Source organism: Geotrypetes seraphini, chromosome 9 (genome assembly GCF_902459505.1).
Source record: "Geotrypetes seraphini chromosome 9, aGeoSer1.1, whole genome shotgun sequence".
In the NCBI taxonomy this organism is placed as follows: Eukaryota; Metazoa; Chordata; class Amphibia; order Gymnophiona; family Dermophiidae; genus Geotrypetes; species Geotrypetes seraphini.
Window position 1 is genome coordinate 85,295,705 of NC_047092.1, and position 18,416 is coordinate 85,314,120.

Below are 18,416 nucleotides of genomic sequence, written 5' to 3' on the forward strand. Positions count from 1 at the left end.
TTTAACATGTTCCACGGACCACATTATTTATGTGATCTGGTGTCCGTGTAATAAGTTATATGTTGGGATGTCCACTAGATCACTTAAAATAAGGTTGGGTGAGCATAAATCAAATATTAAATGTTTTAAACGTAATGCACCTATAGCTGAACATTGCATTAAGATGAATCATTCCTTCTCCGATTTAAGAAGCTTCGGAATTGATAGAGAAGAACAGCATATGAGAGGGGGTAATAGGCAACGTAGATTGCATCAGCGTGAGTCCCAATGGATATTCAGACTGAATACGACAAAACCAAATGGGTTAAATTCTGGTATTGACTGGTATTCTTTTTTCTAATCTTTTTTTCTAATTTTTTCTAATTTTTTCTGGATTTTTCATTGATTGTTTATTACCTTTTATGTTTTCCCACATTTTTTCATAGTTAATGTAAAAATTGGTTTAGTGAGACGTGCATAAATAAAGCGCATGCGTATGTCACTTTTTAGAAGGGCATATAAGACGCAGGCGCGGCGTTTGTAATCTGCCAGCGCCATTTTGTGTTAATGCTAATACTGTAGCACAGTAAGTACATCCGTCTTGTTTATTGTTTATTGAGAAGAAGTTCTTGTGTTATTTTATCCACTTGAAATGTAAGTTTGTTTTTGTGTTGTTGTTCTATTGCAGTTTATACTATAAGACCCCTGAAGAAGCCCTTTATGTGTGGTGAAACGGGTCCCGTAGGGCGTTCAGCCATAAAATGAACAACGGGCGTTCAGCCATATATTGAACAGCCACGAGCTACAAGCCAGCTCTTTATAAGATAAGTGCATAAAGTTTTTTGATATCTATTTTTAAATACAAAAAAAAGTCATTTATTTATTGCACTCAGCACTTTATATGAGCTTGCGTGGCTATGTTTTTTGCATAAAAAATACCGACTCAATGAAAGATATCTTATATCTGTGAGAATGGTTCCGAACACAGTAGTGTGAGGACAGCACAGATTTCTGAGAGCGGTATTATAACCAGCAAGGATTGACTTCTGCCATAGTCCTCTTGTATGTTGGTTGGATTTGATTTTCACTTGAGGACTGTTTTGCCTATTAGAGCAACTGTAAAATATGCCAGTATTTTTAAATCTGCGCTATAAGTTCTTTAGCTGCTACAGAATATGGCAATACACAGATTACGATCTTTCTTATTAAATTTCTCTCTTTCACATAATAACAGCTCTCTATTGGCATAGTTTGCTCTTAAGTATGCTCAATGTATAGCTTTAACCGGATACCCTCGGTCTTTAAAACATTGTTGAAGCTGATCTGCTGCTGTTTTAAAATCTTTTTGGTTAGATGATATCCTGCGGAATCTTAAAAATTGGCTAACTGGGATGTTGAACTTTAGATGGTATGGGTGATAATTAGCAAAATGCAATAGAGTATTGCGGGCTACAGATTTCCTAAAAAGCTGGGTGGTCAACTGAAAATCTTCCTTGACAATTTTTATATCCAAAAATTCAATTTTTTTCAGTGCTGTAAAACGGAACAAACTGTAGATGTGGGTCTCTGGTGTTGATCCATCCCCAAAAATCTAAAAGAACTAGTTCTGGATCCTCCCACAAAAAGAAAATGTCATCTAGAAACCTTTTCCATAAGGAAATATGTCGAAAGAAGATTGAAGGATATATCTCTCTGTCTTCAAATTGGCCTACATACAGAGTGGCCACAGAAGAGGCCAAAGTAGCCCCCATTGCTACCCCCTGGATCTGTTGGTAATAAGTCTCTTCGAACTTGAAATAATTCTTCTCAGTCATCCACTGTGCTAGTTGCATCAAAAACTCAGTACTGATTCTCTGTTCTCCATTTCTACTTTAGAGAGTATCCTTCACAATAGATAAAGCACCTTCTTGAGGGATCTTGGTATAGAGTGACACTATGTCCAAAGTTACAAAAAAAAAAAAAAAGTCCCTGAATTCATATTCCTATCTTGAGTGAGGATCCTGAGAAGATGAAAATAATCTTTCAAATAAGAGGGGATCGTTATTACTTCTTTCGCTAGAAAAATGTCCCAAAATTTCAACAGTGGTTCCAAAATAGACCCTCGCGTATTCAAAATGGGTCTACCTGGTGGATTTGACAGATCCTTATGTATTTTAGGGACAAAATAGATATTCAGCATTTTAGGATATTTCTCCAATAGAAATTTATATTCTCTCTTAGTTAGCATGCCACTTTCTTAGTGTTGAGTAACCCAATCAAAAATTTATTTCATCAGTAAACCTACAGGATCAGCAGATAAGGGGGAATAAGCTATTATATCTGACAATTGTCGTTTCACTTCATTTAAATAATATTCCTTATCCAAAATGACTGTAGCTCCTCCCTTATCTGCTCTTAAAATCATGCAATCATGTTTATCTTTTAACTGCATGAGTGCCTGGTATTGATGATACGTCAGATTATAAGATATCTTTTGTTTGAGAAACCTTTTTTCATAAACTGAAATCCCTGCTAACACCAGATCTCGAAACGTGGTCAATCCTGAATCCATTTGGCCCGGAAGAGTCTATCTAGATTCTTTTCTACATATCAAAACATCTTTTTCTAAACTGTTGGATATTTCTTTATCAAGGAAGAATAATTTCAGTTGAAGCTTTCTCAAAAATTTAAAGAAAAAATTTTTTAACTGAAAAAAATCAGGACGTTGGCAGAGTACTGCATGTTGATCTTTTGTCAATGGTACCTTACAGATGTTAATGACTGTAGACGCTATTTTTTCCCATTGGATTGGGGTTTGCCTCTGCCTCGTTGGGTCCCTCTGGTCCTTCCCATGGGGCATCCTCCTCTTTGGGCTAGTGCTTCATCCACCGAAGTCTTAATAGAAGGTATTTCTGTTGAATCCCCACTAGTAGCATCAGATTCTTCAAATGAAGCATTGAAAGCTACTTTCTTCTTTATAGACCTACTACTTATTTTTTTATTCCAAGAGTATACTCTACCCATTTGATAGTCCTTTTCATCCCGCTTCCATTTTCTTATTTTCTTCTGTTGTATTGAATCTCGAAATTGTACCAGTGAGTCTTCAGGTTCTTCTTGTTTTTTCTCAAACTCATCTTTTTCTATTTTCTCCTTCATCTGTAATTCCATAGACACTGTTTTAGTGCATAGATCCAACTCAATATCTGATGTCATTTCCACTAATAGGATCATTAAATCCCTGGAACAGCAATTTAATACGCTGTCCATTTCTCCATAAATGATCTATCAGACGTAATGAGCTTAGGTTCTTTTAATATGCAAAGCCCACGAGGTATCATTGTCTTTATAGGTACTGGACCATGGTGCTACCATGTAGCTATGCCCTAATAAGTCACTGGTGCATTTGTTCAAGTTCCATCCACAATGCCTGTGTAGGGGATTCTTCTATATCATCAAGAAGAGTGTTGCCCTGATGTAGGCCCTGGCATCTTCTCTCTACTGTGGCCCACCCCAACGGAAACAGGAAGTTGTCTGAGAGGGTTGGCCGCAGTGGAGAGAAGACACCGGGGCCTACAGCAGAGCAACACTGTGAATCGGTTCCGCCATCCAGCAACTTTTACAAGAAGTTTAAGGTAGACACTCGGGGGGAGGGGGGAGGAGTAGATGGCAGGGAAGGGACGAGGCAGAGAGAACCGGCCAGCAGGTACGCTGGCCAGCAGCATGATGCTGCTCCTCTAAGAGTGCTACCTGAGGCTGCCGCCTGAGTTGGTTTTTCTATCTCCACAGGATCCCCTTCAGTCTTGTTACTACTGGCTATTTCTGGGGAGTATCTAAAAATAGAGGATCAATTTATCAAATAAAACCAAATAAAAAATGTATTATAACTAAATAATAGTGCTCAGTGAGAAAGTCAATGTGCTTTAAATGTGAGAGCAGCAGACTCCACCAGCCCAGACTTTATAACATCATAGCACCCTCATACCTGCCTGTTTTTTTATCCTTACTTCACTACTTTTTTTTGTATATAAGTATTTTTATTGATTTCAATATTATATCAAGTAAACTTGTACAGAAAGCAAATTTAACCAAAGCATATTACAATCATATAAATCCATACTTAACAACGTTAAGCAATACAAGAAAAACTATTATGGTAAAATTAGCTCAAGTCCTCATTAGATCCAAGAATTAATTGTGAGAACATAAAGAAATAATAAAAAAAGTAATGCTATTCCTATAGATCGGGAAGGAAGTTACTATTTTCTTTTAGAGCTCAAACTTGAGTTTTCTCCTTGTCCAGGAGGGACAACGCCAGAAAATTAGTCAAATGTTGGGGCTCAAAGAATACATATTTAGTTGAGTGATAATAGACAATGCACTTACAAGGATGTCTCAAATAAAATGTAGCTCCCAATGAGATGAATCTCGGTTTCAAAAGAAGGAAGTCACGTTTACGATTTTGCGTTTCCCTTGTAACATCAGGGAACTGAATTTTACAGCCAAAAAATTCCTTTTGTTTATTCTTTAGAAATAGTCTCAATAACCAAGATTTATCAATAGAAAGAGCCAAAGTGGCTACTAATGTTGCAGGTGTTACCACTTCCTTATCTGACTTCTCCAGAATCTCTGTAATATTCATTACTTGTCCTTCAGTAGGCTCAGGTTGCTGTTGGTGCGGAATTTTGCTGAGGAGATAATAAACTTGGACGAATGGTGGAAGATTACCTTCCGGAACTTCCAAAATTTCTAATAAATATCTCCTGAGCATATCTCTAGGTGTTCCCATAGTTATTCTTGGAAAGTTTATCAATCTCAAATTATTACTACATGCCTGATTTTCCACTTTTCTTCTAAGATTCAAGTTGTCTTTAATTATAGTTTCCTGGAGTTGTTTTATTGAAACCATATCCTGCTGAGTCTTTCCAAGTAAACTCTTATAAGAAGTCATATCCAATTTTAATTTTTCTAATTCTTCTGAGTGGTGGATAAGTTTATTTTCAATCTGTTGGAAATTGGGACTAAATACCTTCCCAAAATTTGCTACCAGGTCCTAGAGGGCTTCTAAGGTCACCTCAGCAGGTCTATCCTAAAAAGTAGCTTGTACTGTAGTACAGAGTCTCTCACCTTCCTTGGTTTGTTCTGGTTTCTGTTCCTTCTGGTTCAATCCTCCTTCAGGTGTTGTAGATCCTACAGAGTCTTCCCTGGAGGTTGCCCAAACCAGGATCTCCATTTCCAAGCTTCCCGGTGTTAAGTTGTCTGCCTCTGGGGAAAGTAATACCCCTTCTTCCGGGGTTTCCTGACCCCTGGGTGAGCTGGCCAACTGTGGTGGAGAAGGCAGTGCTCTAACATCCGGGCTAAGGGTGGGGTCTGGCCCAAGAGGAGTCCCGTTGGTCTCACTCACACCCGGGATCCTCAGCGGGCTAGTGTTCGGATTCGCAGCAGCAGCTCTCTGCATCCTCCGAAGAAGTTCTTCAATGTTGCCGAGGGACGGCAACTCGAAGTGCCGCAAGGCACCAGCAGCGCTCCTGCCTCTCCTCTTCGGCATCGCGTCGTGGAAACAGGTACGAGCAGGCCGGGAAATGCAGTCTCCAGCCAAAAATCATGTAACTAGAAGAGCTTCGATCGGAGGCATGTATCCGATCACTTAGGCAGCGGCCATCTTGGATCACCATGACACAGTTTTCCTACTTCACTACTTTTTTCAACAAATAGTATATCTTAAATAGCTGTCTATAATGATGGTAATATGATAGATGAAAAAGGTATGATTTTGTACTTATCATGCTGGCTGGTTTTCACTTAGTCTGCTGCTTACAGTACTCTACGTCCTCAACATGCATATTATGCTCCCAGTGATATGTGTTATCCCAAAAAATTTTTAAAACTCGAACCACAAAAAACTTATGTCCATTCTCCAGATAAAATCCATACAACAAAATATTAATCCATCGCTGTTTAAAAGTTATAGTCCTTCAAACTTCCTCAATAAAGTACGTGTTTCTCTTGATGTTTGCTTCTTCAGGAGGAAGAAAAAAATCAGCGTTGTTGAACAAATGGAGTATAGTTCATCTTTAACATCTCATTCTAAATATCACAAATAATTTAAATCCTATATAATAAAACCCTAGCCGCACATGCGCACTTACCTGCGTGCTTCCGTGATCTCTGATCTGTGATCAGTAGGTTCGTGGCAAGCAGGAGTGCGGATGTGGCGGCCATACAATTAGGAGAAACAGCACAGCCACCGACTCCCCCCTCATAGAAACATAGAAACATAGAAGATGACGGCAGAAAAGGGCTACAGCCCATCAAGTCTGCCCACTCTGCTTACCCACCCCCTGTCTATGCCCTAATGACCCAATTTCCTTATCTTGACCCTCGTAGGGATCCCACATGGGTATCCCATTTATTCTTAAAGTCTGGCACGCTGTCTGCCTCGATCACCTGCACTGGAAGCTTGTTCCAATGATCAACCACCCTCCCGCCCTCACTCACCACCCAAACCACCACCGCCAAAGCCTCTTCCTTCTGGCCGGCTCACCCGCCTTTAAATTAAGAGAAAAGCACTGCACCGCGCTAACGCTGGCCTCGCCATCTTCTGTCCACTATGGCCTGCCCTCTCTGACTACTTCCTGTTTCCGCTAGGATTGGCCGCAGTGGATAGAAGATGCCGGAGCCAGCGGTAGTGCAGTGCAGCGCTTTTCTATTAATTTTAATGCAGCAGCTGGGAAGGGGGCAGCGGAAAATGCTGATGCTGCACAGGGAAGACCGGGAAATACTGCTGTTTCACAGGCAAGTGTGTGGGGGGGGAATGCTGATGCTGCACAGGGAAGTGTGTGTGTGTGGGGGGAAAATGCTGCTTCTGCATAGGGAAGGCCGGGAAATGCTGCTGCTGCACAGCGTACTATGTGTGTGTGGGGGTGGGACCGCAGGAAGGGAAGGGGGGAAGGGAAATGCTACTGCTGCACAGGGAAGTGGTGTGGGGGGAGGGAATGCTGCTGCTGTGGCTGCTGCACAGGGAAGTGGGGGGATCGAAATGCTGCTGTACAGGGAAGTAGGGTGGGGGGAAATGCTGCTGCACAGGGAAGTGGGAGGGAAAGAAAGACAGACAGCTAGCACCCGTTAATGTAAAGGGCTACAATACTAGTATCTTATATAGTCAAATAACTCACATTCTTTAACATTTTAAACAGCTTCCCAATGAACTGTTGTCACCTCCAAAACCCACTAATGAACCAACTGCTTCAGGACACCGCCAGTTACCACTCTATTTCTTTATTTAACTCTAGAGAGGATGCTGTTTTCCATTTAAAAATAAATCTCTGTTCACAATTCAATAATTGACGAAAAATATTACCTCCATAGACATTGTGTAATTGTTTCAATGCTACAAATTTTAGATCTGATATACAATGATGTTTAGCATACCAATGCTCAACAAGTGGTGCCTCCTCTCTCTTAGTTCTTAAACAGCTTAGATGTTCCACTATTCTAATCTTAACCACCTGTCAGGTCTGTCCAATATAGACCAACCCGCATGGGCAGATAATGGCATAGATCACGTGTGCCGAATTACAATCAGTATGTCCAAGTAATTCAAAACGCTGACCATTATGACGTATAGGCACCAACCTAGTTTGCAGGGCATGAGAACAATAAACACACTGTCCACAGGGATAATGACCTTAATTATCTCCATACTATACTCTTGTAGGTTTAACTCTCTTCACCGGTTCACCTACATTCTTACTTCACTTATAGGCAAATTAGGCAATTCAGTAAACTCTGGGTGAAATTGCAATATCTCCCAGTGTCGCTGAATAGCTCTCCGCAATTGTAGAGCCTCATAGCCTTCTCTTGATCTTGTTTAGAGTTACTAGCTAGCCAATCCTGATGTACACTACTAGTACTTTTATAGGCGGTCTTAAACATTTATTAGAGTATCCCCTTGCCTGAAATCTATCATTTTAGAAGCCTGTGTTTTAAACTTTTGATCAGAAGAGCATATTCTCTTTAAACTAAATAGTTGACCTACTGGAATATTCTCCTTCAAATTCCTGGGATGACTCTTATAGTGAAGGAGAGTATTTCTATTGGTCTTCATACGATAGATAGTGGTATCAAAACTACCAGCCAGGTACATCACTGTGATATCCAAAACATTTATTTATTTTATTTATCTTTATTTAATATCAAAGAAAAACACCTTTGATAAGGGAAAATAACAATATCCAACATATAATGTTAACATAAATGTACTATGAAAATAGTCCACAACTGAGGGAGAGAGAATCAAGCACTGTAAAGGGTAGTTGAATTTCAAAGAAAAAAAAGAAAGCATATCAATATACTCATAAATGCAGAGCAAAATCAGTTGTATATCATACTAAACAGTCTGGACAGTGATATCAGTAGGCATCTCTGGGACTATGGAAGCGGCTTTGCCTTCCAAGAAAAATTGTAATTGATCAGGTTCATAAAAGACATATCTATTAGCTTGATACTTTTAGAACATTGTTAAAGACTCAACTCTTAGATAGGCTGGTATTTCAATGCATTCTGCTTCATTTTTTTCAATCAGGTTCCTTATATTCAACTGATGTATTTTATCTGTTCTATGTATTACTTCTTTCCCTGCCATGTCGGTATTTTATTGCCTGCCTGGCTAGCATCTAACAGTTCTTTTTAAACTGTCAACAATACTTCCCCAATTTTAAACCATTGTTTTCTTTTCTGCATTATATTGTAAATGCTCTCTGTCTTTAAGTCAATTATTCTAATTTGTATTTTATCTGTATCCCATGTATTAGCTCACCTTGTTGTGAACCACCTAGAACTTTTTCGGTATGACGGTATATAAGAATAAAATTATTATTATTATTATTATTAATAATAATAATACAACATTTGCAAGGAAAGCACAGCTGAAAGGTTGCTCCTAAACTCAATACAGATTGATGTAACATTAGAAATTTTTTCCGCCGGGATTGCGCCCACTTAGAAACATCGGGAAACACAGCTATTTTACTACCAAAAAATTCAAAATTCTCTGCTCTGAAGAACAAGCAAAGAAATGCTTCTTTGTCTTGGTTTTATTTTTATACTTATACTTTATTGATTTTTGTTACTAAAGATAACAAAATACAGAAAAATTAAACAGTGTTATACATAAAACAAAATCTAATCAGGAAAAAAAGAATATCAACTCTAGTCCACATTAATGGAGCCAAATACTACTTCACTTTAGTCATATAAAGAAAAAAAATGATATAGAGTATTCCTGGCAGGCAAATTAGGCCTCAATTAAATATGTCACTTTTTATCTTCAACCAAATTAGTATCTGAAACTTTCTGCACAGGTATATCTTTCAAAAAATTCTCCAACTGTAAAGGATCCACAAAAACAAATTTATCAATCCCATATATTACAAGGCACTTACATGGAAACTTTAGGAAAATGCAGCTCCCTCAGCTAAGACTTTAGGTCTAAGCTGTAGGAATTGCCTTCTCCTAAATTGCTTCTGTCTGGACACATCCGGGAAAATATTCAATTGTTGTCCACAGAACAGTGCTTTCTTATTCACAAAGTACAATTTAAGAATTTATTATTTTTCCATCTCCAATTTAAAAGTTACCAATAAAGTATCACGTTTAGTTATCAAATCTTTGGAAGATTCTAAAAAATTGGGAAATTTTCAAACTATCTGGTGACACTAGTCTATCATTTTCCCCATCTTCCCTTATTTCTTTGGAATTCCTAGGAATATAATATAGATTATCCGGTACAAAAGTATCCACCTGAGGGTATTATTCTGAGGTGTTCCAAGGGTGCCAAACAGTGTGAGATAGGAAAGCTGAGGAATCTAAGATTCTTTTGTCTCATTAGGTTCTCTGTTTTCTCCATTTGCATATGAAGCAAAGTACTATACTTAATAATAGCCATAGCTGTTTGCTATAAAGAATTAACTGTACCTTCCAATTTTTCTACCTTATTTTCCAAGGACTTTATCTGAGATTGTTGCTCATTTATTTTAACAGTTATATCTGAGGAGAATTGACATAAATTAGACACAGTAGCCTGTAATGAGGACTCAATCCTATTGACCACAATCCAGACAACCTTCAAAGTACAGTCAAACCTCGGTTTACGAGTGCACCGGTTTGCGAGTGTATTGCAAGACGAACAAAACATTCTCACAAATCGTGATCACAAACCGAGCATTGACTCGATATGCGAGTCCCCCTGCCCGCTAACCGGCATCGCCCCCCCCCCCCCCCCGCCTGAAAATTCACCCCCCAATGTGACACCGGCACGCAGCACCAACCCACAGGAGATGCTGGTGCCCGAAGATCTTGCCTCTCCTCCAACTGGGCCTTGAGCATCTGCACATGCTCAAGGCCTTCTGGCGCTCATTCTCTCCGAGGTGGGGGTGGGGTGGAGTAGCGCCAGTGGCCGGGGGGGATGGGAGGTGGAACGAATCAAGCGAGTTTCTCTTACTTTCTATGGGGAAACTCGCTTTGATATACGAGTAAATTGGTTTACGAGCATGCTTCTGGAACGAATTATGCTTGTAAACCAAGGTTCCACTGTAATTACTTTGTCTTTAGGGAGGACTTCCTTATTAGACGCCGATACCATTTGAACCGGAGTCAAAGAATGTGCTCCTAAGAACTTAGTGCCTTCCTGAAATGAATCCATAATGCCAGTTGAATGAGGAAATTGTAAGAGAGAATATGATGATTCCCCAATCTTAAGGGAATCGACTAAACTCCCAGAGGAATTAAATATCAGTTGAAGAGGAGGTGACGGTTCCCCAGAGGAGAGAGACACAGTTTGAGATGACATGATTACCTTGTCTTCCATCAATGGTAAAAATAGGGCTTGAAGATGTCTTTCCATTGGTCCTGAGGTCAGCTGAGATGGCACAATTTTAGCTTTCTTCTTCCCCATAAAGAAGCACAACTTTAATTCCCTGCACTCTACTCCTCGTGGCTCCGAAGGGGCTCATAATGGGTGTGTCCTGCCCCTTTGGCCACACCCCTTCAGACATGTAACTGCGGGCTGCGTACCGCAGCTCACAGCTGATTAATATACTCTCCACTGGGTAGCTTAGGTGGCTGCAGGGAAGCCTGCCCGATCTCCCACTGCTCCAGTAGTGGCTCACAGCTGATTAATATACTCTCCACCGGGTAGCTTGGGTGGCTGCGGGGAAGCCTGCCCGATCTCCCAGTGCTCCAGTAGTGGCTCACTCACTTGTGCCTCACAGCTGATTAATATACTCTCCACTGGGTAACTTAGGAGGCTGCGGGGAAGCCTGCCTAATCTCCCACTGCTCCAGTAGCGGCTCCTTTGTCTTGTAAGAAGACAAAGGTCACAAGAAGTGTAGCCATTACAGAAATTTCAGACTGTGAAGATTCTAGGATATCTGTGATATTTAATTCTGCTGATTGATTTTCCAAATTCTGCTTTATTGCTTTAGGAATATTTAGATAGTACAATTTCTGTAATGGGAGTATAGTTGTCTCTGGATACTATAAGGCAGAGGTTAGAAACAGTTGAAATAGTTCCTTAGGTGATTGTAGCCTGGAAACCGGAAAGTTAATCAATCTAAAGTTTAAATTCCTATTTGCATTCTCCAGGTTCTCAATTTTCTTAACCAACAATACTTTATCCTTGAAATGCATATTAGAGGAATTTTGTAATTCAGAGACCTGCTTCTCAACTTTGGCCATTCTTTTATCCTGATGTTTAATTTTTTCCTCTAAATTATTTATCTGAACTGAGGAAGTTTGTGAAGCTGAAATAAAGTGGGAGCATACCTTATGAAGGCTTTCAATAGACTCCCAGATTGCTTCCCTGTCTATCACTGGTGATTTTTTCAACGGGCTCAGAAGGGAAGAAGGAAACATTCCTGAAGAAACTCGGACCATTGGATCTAAATTAGTACTTCCAACTCCTGAGACACGCTGAATTTCAGGTCCTCCAGTCGCTGACGATTGAAGCTGAAACTCCAGCGAGATTGGAACTGTTTCCAGGGTCAAGGGTGAGCTGAACAATGCTGGCGGAGTAGTCACCCTGCTGTTTTCTACAGCACCGTCGGCGTCCCAGACAACATCCTGGGGCGTAGGGGAACTCCCAGACCAGCTAGGCTCAGCGAAACTTCGCTGTCCAATATCGAGGTCAACCCCCCTTGATCTGCAGAAGCACCCTGTACAACCGACACAGCATAAGTTGTAATTGCTGTCTGGCGCATTAGCGATGTGGCAGAGGAGGCAGGAAGACCACCCCTCTGTTTTCCTTTACACTTCGGCATAATATGAAGCAATGCAGAAAAAGGCAAGAATTTAATTGTTATTCTGCCAGTGTAACAAGAGTCTCCTGCTATGCGACTTGCTCCGTCACCATCTTGAATCTTTCCTCCTAAAAAATTTATTTAATTAGCATGGATCGTTTCAGTGAAAACAAGATGAGGATCACAACCATTCAAATATTGAACAATTTGTTGAACACCACTCATCTCACCTCTCCAAATGAAAAAAATATCATCAATGAACTGCTTCCACGGTATCATGTGTTCAAACTGTATGGATTCATTTACATATTTCTGCTCAAATTCTGCCATGTATAGGGATGCCATCACGGGTGCCACTGTTGCCCCCATGGCTACCCCCTTCTTTTGTAAATAGAATTGATTATCAAATTTAAAATAGCTATGTTTAATGACAAAATTGGCAATGTGCATAAGAAGATCTTTTTACCCGTCACGGAATCGGATTTCATCAGATGTCACTCTATCACTTATGTTTCTGGGGAGGCCATGGCCCCTGTGGCCCCCTCCCACATCCCCACACCCCTTGCTTTGATGCCTATGGGCCAACCTAGAAATTCTAAATCATAAAACAGCAGGTTCAGTCTTCAGAATACCAATATGGGAAAATTTTCAACAACCACCAGGCTTCTAGATTGGGCATCAACAGTATACCTGCTCTCAGACACACAGAAAATATTAGCTAGCTCCTTGTTTGGAGAAGTGATTGAAGGGGCAATTTTGTATACCTCTCTGGGTGTCTAAAACACATCAAACATCTAAAACTTATCAGTGTCCCTTAGAAGTCCAGTTTAGTGAAATGTTGCAGTACTACTTATACCCATATGTTGCAAATTCAGCTGCTTTAAGTACCACTATTTAACTGGCCAAAGCCCCAAGTGATGCCACTCATTTTTTGAACACATTTCTTTATAGAATGGCTGTTCCCATAATATATGCTGTCAGTTACAGGTGTTCTTCCTGCAACCTCATAGGTATTTTATAAAAGGCTCTATCATCCTTTTGTAATATATCTTGTAAATGTTGAACAATCATCACACTTTTATAACCCTGTATAAATGCTCTATTACAGCTCTCCATATTGGTTATTTCACTTTTGTATCTTCATTATATATATATTTTTTTCATATTGCTTTTCTTTAGAAGTCATCAAATCGTACTTCAAGAAAATACTTTGATTTCTTCTTGTAACATTAACTGCAAATGTTCAACAAAACATTGGGATCCTGTCTGTGGAAATAATGGAATCACATATGTATCATCTTGCCTTGCTGGATGTAAATCTTCAACTGGATATGGAAGGAATGTTGTAAGTTACTCTTCCTAACTATGTTTTGCCTTTTTTTCTTTCTATGAGCTATTTCAGTGCTGTATTTCTTTGACATGACTCTATAAAACTGTCAAATGAGAAAAAAATACACCAAGACCCTCCAAGAAAGAATGGGCACACATCAAATCTTTATTGACGGACCTGACACGGGCCTTGTTTTAGCATAATGCCTGCATCAAGGGACAGCCACAGTGATACATATTATATGAAATACAATAGGGCAAATGTCATAAAAACTCATACCCATTTTACTCAAAGTCACACAACCTGAGTAAAGCAAATATGAGCTTTTATGGCATTTGCCCTATTTAGTACACTCTCCTGTGTTTCACCTAAGATATTTCACTAAGGCTGACTCCAGACACAGGCATTATGCTGAAACATGGCTCGAATTGGGTCTTTCAATAAAGATTTGATGTTTGCCCATTCTTGGAGGTCTCTGTGCTTTTTTCTCATTTATTGGTTTCTCTGTACTGTAGACACCATTGCTTCTACTACTACTACTTATCATTTCTATAGCACTGAAAGGCGTATGCAATGCTGTACATTTTAACATTTATAAACCATCCCTGCTTGATAGAGCTTACAATCTAACTTGGACAGACAGACATGACATATAGGGTTGGGGATGCAAAACCCAAGGTGAAAGGAGTTAGGAGTTGAAAGCACTCTCAAAAAGGTGGGCTTTTAACTGGGCCTTGAACATTGCTAACAGTGGTTAGTAGTATAATGGGTACACCTCATGTCAAAATGATTGACAGCTGTCAAAGATAAGGATCGACCAATCAGCGTTCACTTCTGGGTTAAGCCATGCCCACACTACACCTACTCTCTGCCCAAACCCCGCCTACTCTCTGCCCACTTTCACCCATACCCCACCCATGCCCCACTCACACCACGCCCACTTTTGCCTTAATCCTGCCTATATCACACCCCCTCCCATCCAGGTCCAGCCCATTCTCCGCCCATGTCCCACCCCCTCCCATAGTAATGAATGATAGTGGCCCCACCTAGGCCATGCCCATGCCCCGCACCATGCCAAATCACCAGAAATGCACTGTCTGATGACATCACCAGAAATGGGGGCGTGTTTGACCCCGGAAATATGCTTTCTGATAATGTCAGCGGAAATGGGAGTGCCTGAACTACCGGAAGTGCACATTCTGATGACATAGGCAGAAACAGGGTAAATGAAGTGCCGGAAATGCGCTTTTCTAATGAGACGGAAATGCATTTTCTGATGATATTAGCAGAAACAGATTTAGTCAAACCCCTGGAAATGGTGTGGCCAGAAAAAAGAGTGTCTTTATTTTAATAGCCTTTTAGTTAAAAGACAGGTTTTAAAAGCTCATTGTTAGAGCAGTGGATGCAGAGCTAAGATTATAGGGTTTTTTTTCCAACACACATCTTAGAAAAGAAAAAAGACCTCTACAGCTGCTTTTTTTCTTTCCTGTTTATTTTTTTAAAACAGACCCCAGGTTTTAAGAGCACTGCACAAGCAACATCTTAAAAATATATTTTTCAAGATTGTGAATGTATGCAGGAAACGGGTGGCATGTTCCTAATTACCTAATTACATATATGTGGAGGACTTGTACGAGAGAAAAAAATGGGGATTCAAGGGTCTTGAGTGTATTTCAGTCTTTTTGTGTGTGTGTGTCTGTATGTGCATTTCCGGCACTTCATTTACCCTATTTCCGCTAACGTCATCAGAAAGCATATTTCCGGAGTCAAACACGCCCCATTTCTGGTGATATCATCAGAAATGCCATGCCACGTCAACGGAAATGCACTTTCTAATGGGAAATGGGGCGTGTTTGCCCCCGGAAATACACTTTCTGATGACGTTAGTGGAAATGGGAGTGCCTGCCCTACCAGAAGTGCACATTCTGATGAAGTAGGCAGAAACAAGGTAAAGGTGCATACAGGTGCATACAGACACACACACAAAAATAGGCTGAAAAACACTCAAGACCCTTGAATCCTCATTTTCTTCTCTCGTACTAGTCCTCCGCATATATGTAATTAGGTAATTAGGTACATGCCACCTCATTTCCTGCATAAATTCACAATCGTGAAAAATATACTTTTCAGATGTTTTAAGTTTACTGATAGGGGTCATAAAACATAAGTGCATGTCATCACTGCTTAGGGGTTCACGGCATAGCTTACACATCCTACCCTTACATTTATGTTTTCTCATTCACATAGGACTCGCATTTCTGACATAGTAATTTAGATAAACACGCCACTTCATTTTTCTGTGCCAACTGCATATGTCTATCTAAACAGTCTTTAGAGCAACAACACCTCTTGCTTTTAGGATATCTCTGCTGTACACTGACATTGCTCAAACATCTCTGTGTTAAACAAAGATGACACCATAATGTACAAGAGTAGATGCAACTATAAGGCTTCTGGCAAAAAGTACAGAAGTTAAGCTCCCCGTAGAATTTTTTGACATTGATTATGCCATAGAAATGGTCATCGTGAAGCAACAAGAAAACAGTTTCAGGATACATGGGCTGATCTGATGTTTTAAAGCAACACCACGAGTTTGTAGAAAACACAACTTTTATATATATCTTTAAATGTTGTTTGATGGCTGCTACATCAACGAACATGATTTTTTTATGTACCGCCCACTCCAAATCATTATGTAGCTTTTCAGCACCTGTTAACAGCTCAGCATCTGTTAGTTTTAGTGGTGACATAAGTGCTGTAAAACTACTGGCAAAACACCGATTATTGCCTGTGTTATTCAAATCTATTAAGTACATCCTTTTTTCTGCAAAATCTGGCTAAACAGTATAGATTTTAACACCCTACTGGCCCCACCACCCTTGTTTCTTATTACAAGTACAACAACATGGAATAAATCACAGACCTGTATTTCTCTGTGACTTTGAATGAGTTTAGAAAGCTGGTCTAAGAAATCATCAGCATCTAGCAATTTGGGATTAAATTTACCAGAAAACAAGGAATTGTGAAAAAACGATGAATGTATATGCACTTGTATGTAGTCACCGAGCGAAACTCTGTTGCTAACATCGTCCAGGATATGTTAAATGAACATAAGAGCATAAGAATTGCCGCTGCTGGGTCAGACCAATGGTTCATCCTGCCCAGCAGTCCGTTCACACGGCGGCCCCAAAGTCAAGAACAGTGCTCCAAATGAGTCCAGTCTCACCATTTAGCACAAACTTGTCCAACTTGTCTTGAAACCCTGGATGGTTTCTTCCCCTGTAACAGACTCCGGAAGAGCGTTCCAGTCTTCTACCACTCTCTGGGTGAAGAAGAATTTCCTTACGTTTGTACGGAATCTATCCCCTTTCAACTTTAGAAAGTGTCCTCTCGTTCTCTCTACCTTGGAGAGGGTGAACAGTCTGTCTTTCTCTACAAGTCTATTCACTTCAGTAATTTGAATGTTTCGATCATGTCCCCTCGCAGTCTCCTCTTCTCAAGGAAGAAGAGGCCCAGTTTCTCTAATTTCTCGCTGTACAGCAACTCCTCCAGCCCCTTAACCATTTTAGTCACTCTTCTCTGGACCCTTTTGAGTAGTGCCATGTCCTTCTTCATGTACGGCAACCAGTGCTGGACACAGTACTCCAGGTGAGGGCGCACCATGGCCCGGTACAGCGGCATGATAACCTTCTCGGATCTGTTCGATCTACTTCTTGATCATTCCTAGCATTCTGTACGCCCTTTTTGCTGCCGTAGCACATTGTGCAGATGACTTCATGGACTTGTCAATCTGAACTCCCAACTCCCTTTCCTGGGACGTCTCTCCAAGTACCGCCCCGGACATCCTGTATTCATGCATGAGATTTTTGTTCCTGATATTCATCACTTTGCACTTATCCACATTGAACCTCATTTGCCATGTTGATGCCCATTTTTCAAGCTTGATTATGTCACGTTGAAGATCTTCGCAATCCCCCTGTGTCTTCACTACTCTGTATAACTTCGTATCGTCCACAGATTTAATCACCTCGCTCGTCGTAGCAATGTCCAGATCATTTATAAAGATGTTGAAGAGCACAAGTCCAAGCACTGAGCCCTACGGCATCCCGCTGGTGACGCTCTTCCAGTCTGAGAATTGTCCATTTACCCCCACTCTCTGTTTCCTATGCTCCAGCCAGTTTTTAATCCACGTGAGTATTTCACCCTCAATTCCATGGTATGCAATTTTCCAAAGTAATCGTGGAACTTTGTCGAACGCTTTCTGAAAATCCAGATATACAATGTCGACCAGCTCGCCCTTGTCTATCTGCCTGTTTACTCCCTCGAAGAAGTGCAGCAAGTTCGTCAGGCAAGATCTGCCTTTACTGAAACCATGCTGGCTGGTCCTCATCAGATCGTGTCCATCAAGGTGATTAATGATGCGGTCTTTTATCAGCGCCTCTACCATCTTTCCTGGTACCGAGGTCAGACTCACCGGTATGGCGTATGTCATTTTGAGCCTCACATAATGAAGTTAGCCTGTCTAAATTAATGAAACAAAAATCTTCTGAATAAAGTGCACCATGAAACATGTCAGTTTACGATCACATTTTTTCACAAACTGGACATAGCTAATTGGTTCTGAATCTTCAGAAGGAACTAATGCACCATTATTTGACCCTTCCTCTGATACCTTGCTGCTATCAGAATAATTATCAACTTCATAACATTCTCCATCTTCTGTGCTGGCCGGCTCTGAGACGCTTCCGCTGTGTGTCTTTTTCCTGTTAGACTTTTCTGTCGGCTTCACGGTATCTGCTTGCGACTTTCTTACATTTTCTTGATCTACAATTTAC

At 40.4% G+C, this 18,416-nt stretch overlaps 1 protein-coding gene across 1 annotated transcript in view; it reads left to right on the plus strand.

Moving 5' to 3' along the window:
- The window catches only part of LOC117366418 (solute carrier organic anion transporter family member 1B3-like), a 462,552-nt gene that overhangs the window by 245,280 nt on the left and 198,856 nt on the right, over positions 1-18,416 (plus strand). Inside the window, exon 9 of the mRNA XM_033957759.1 lies at positions 13,431-13,596. Coding sequence (XP_033813650.1) covers positions 13,431-13,596 — 166 coding nt within the window. The remainder of the gene's footprint in view (positions 1-13,430; positions 13,597-18,416) is intronic.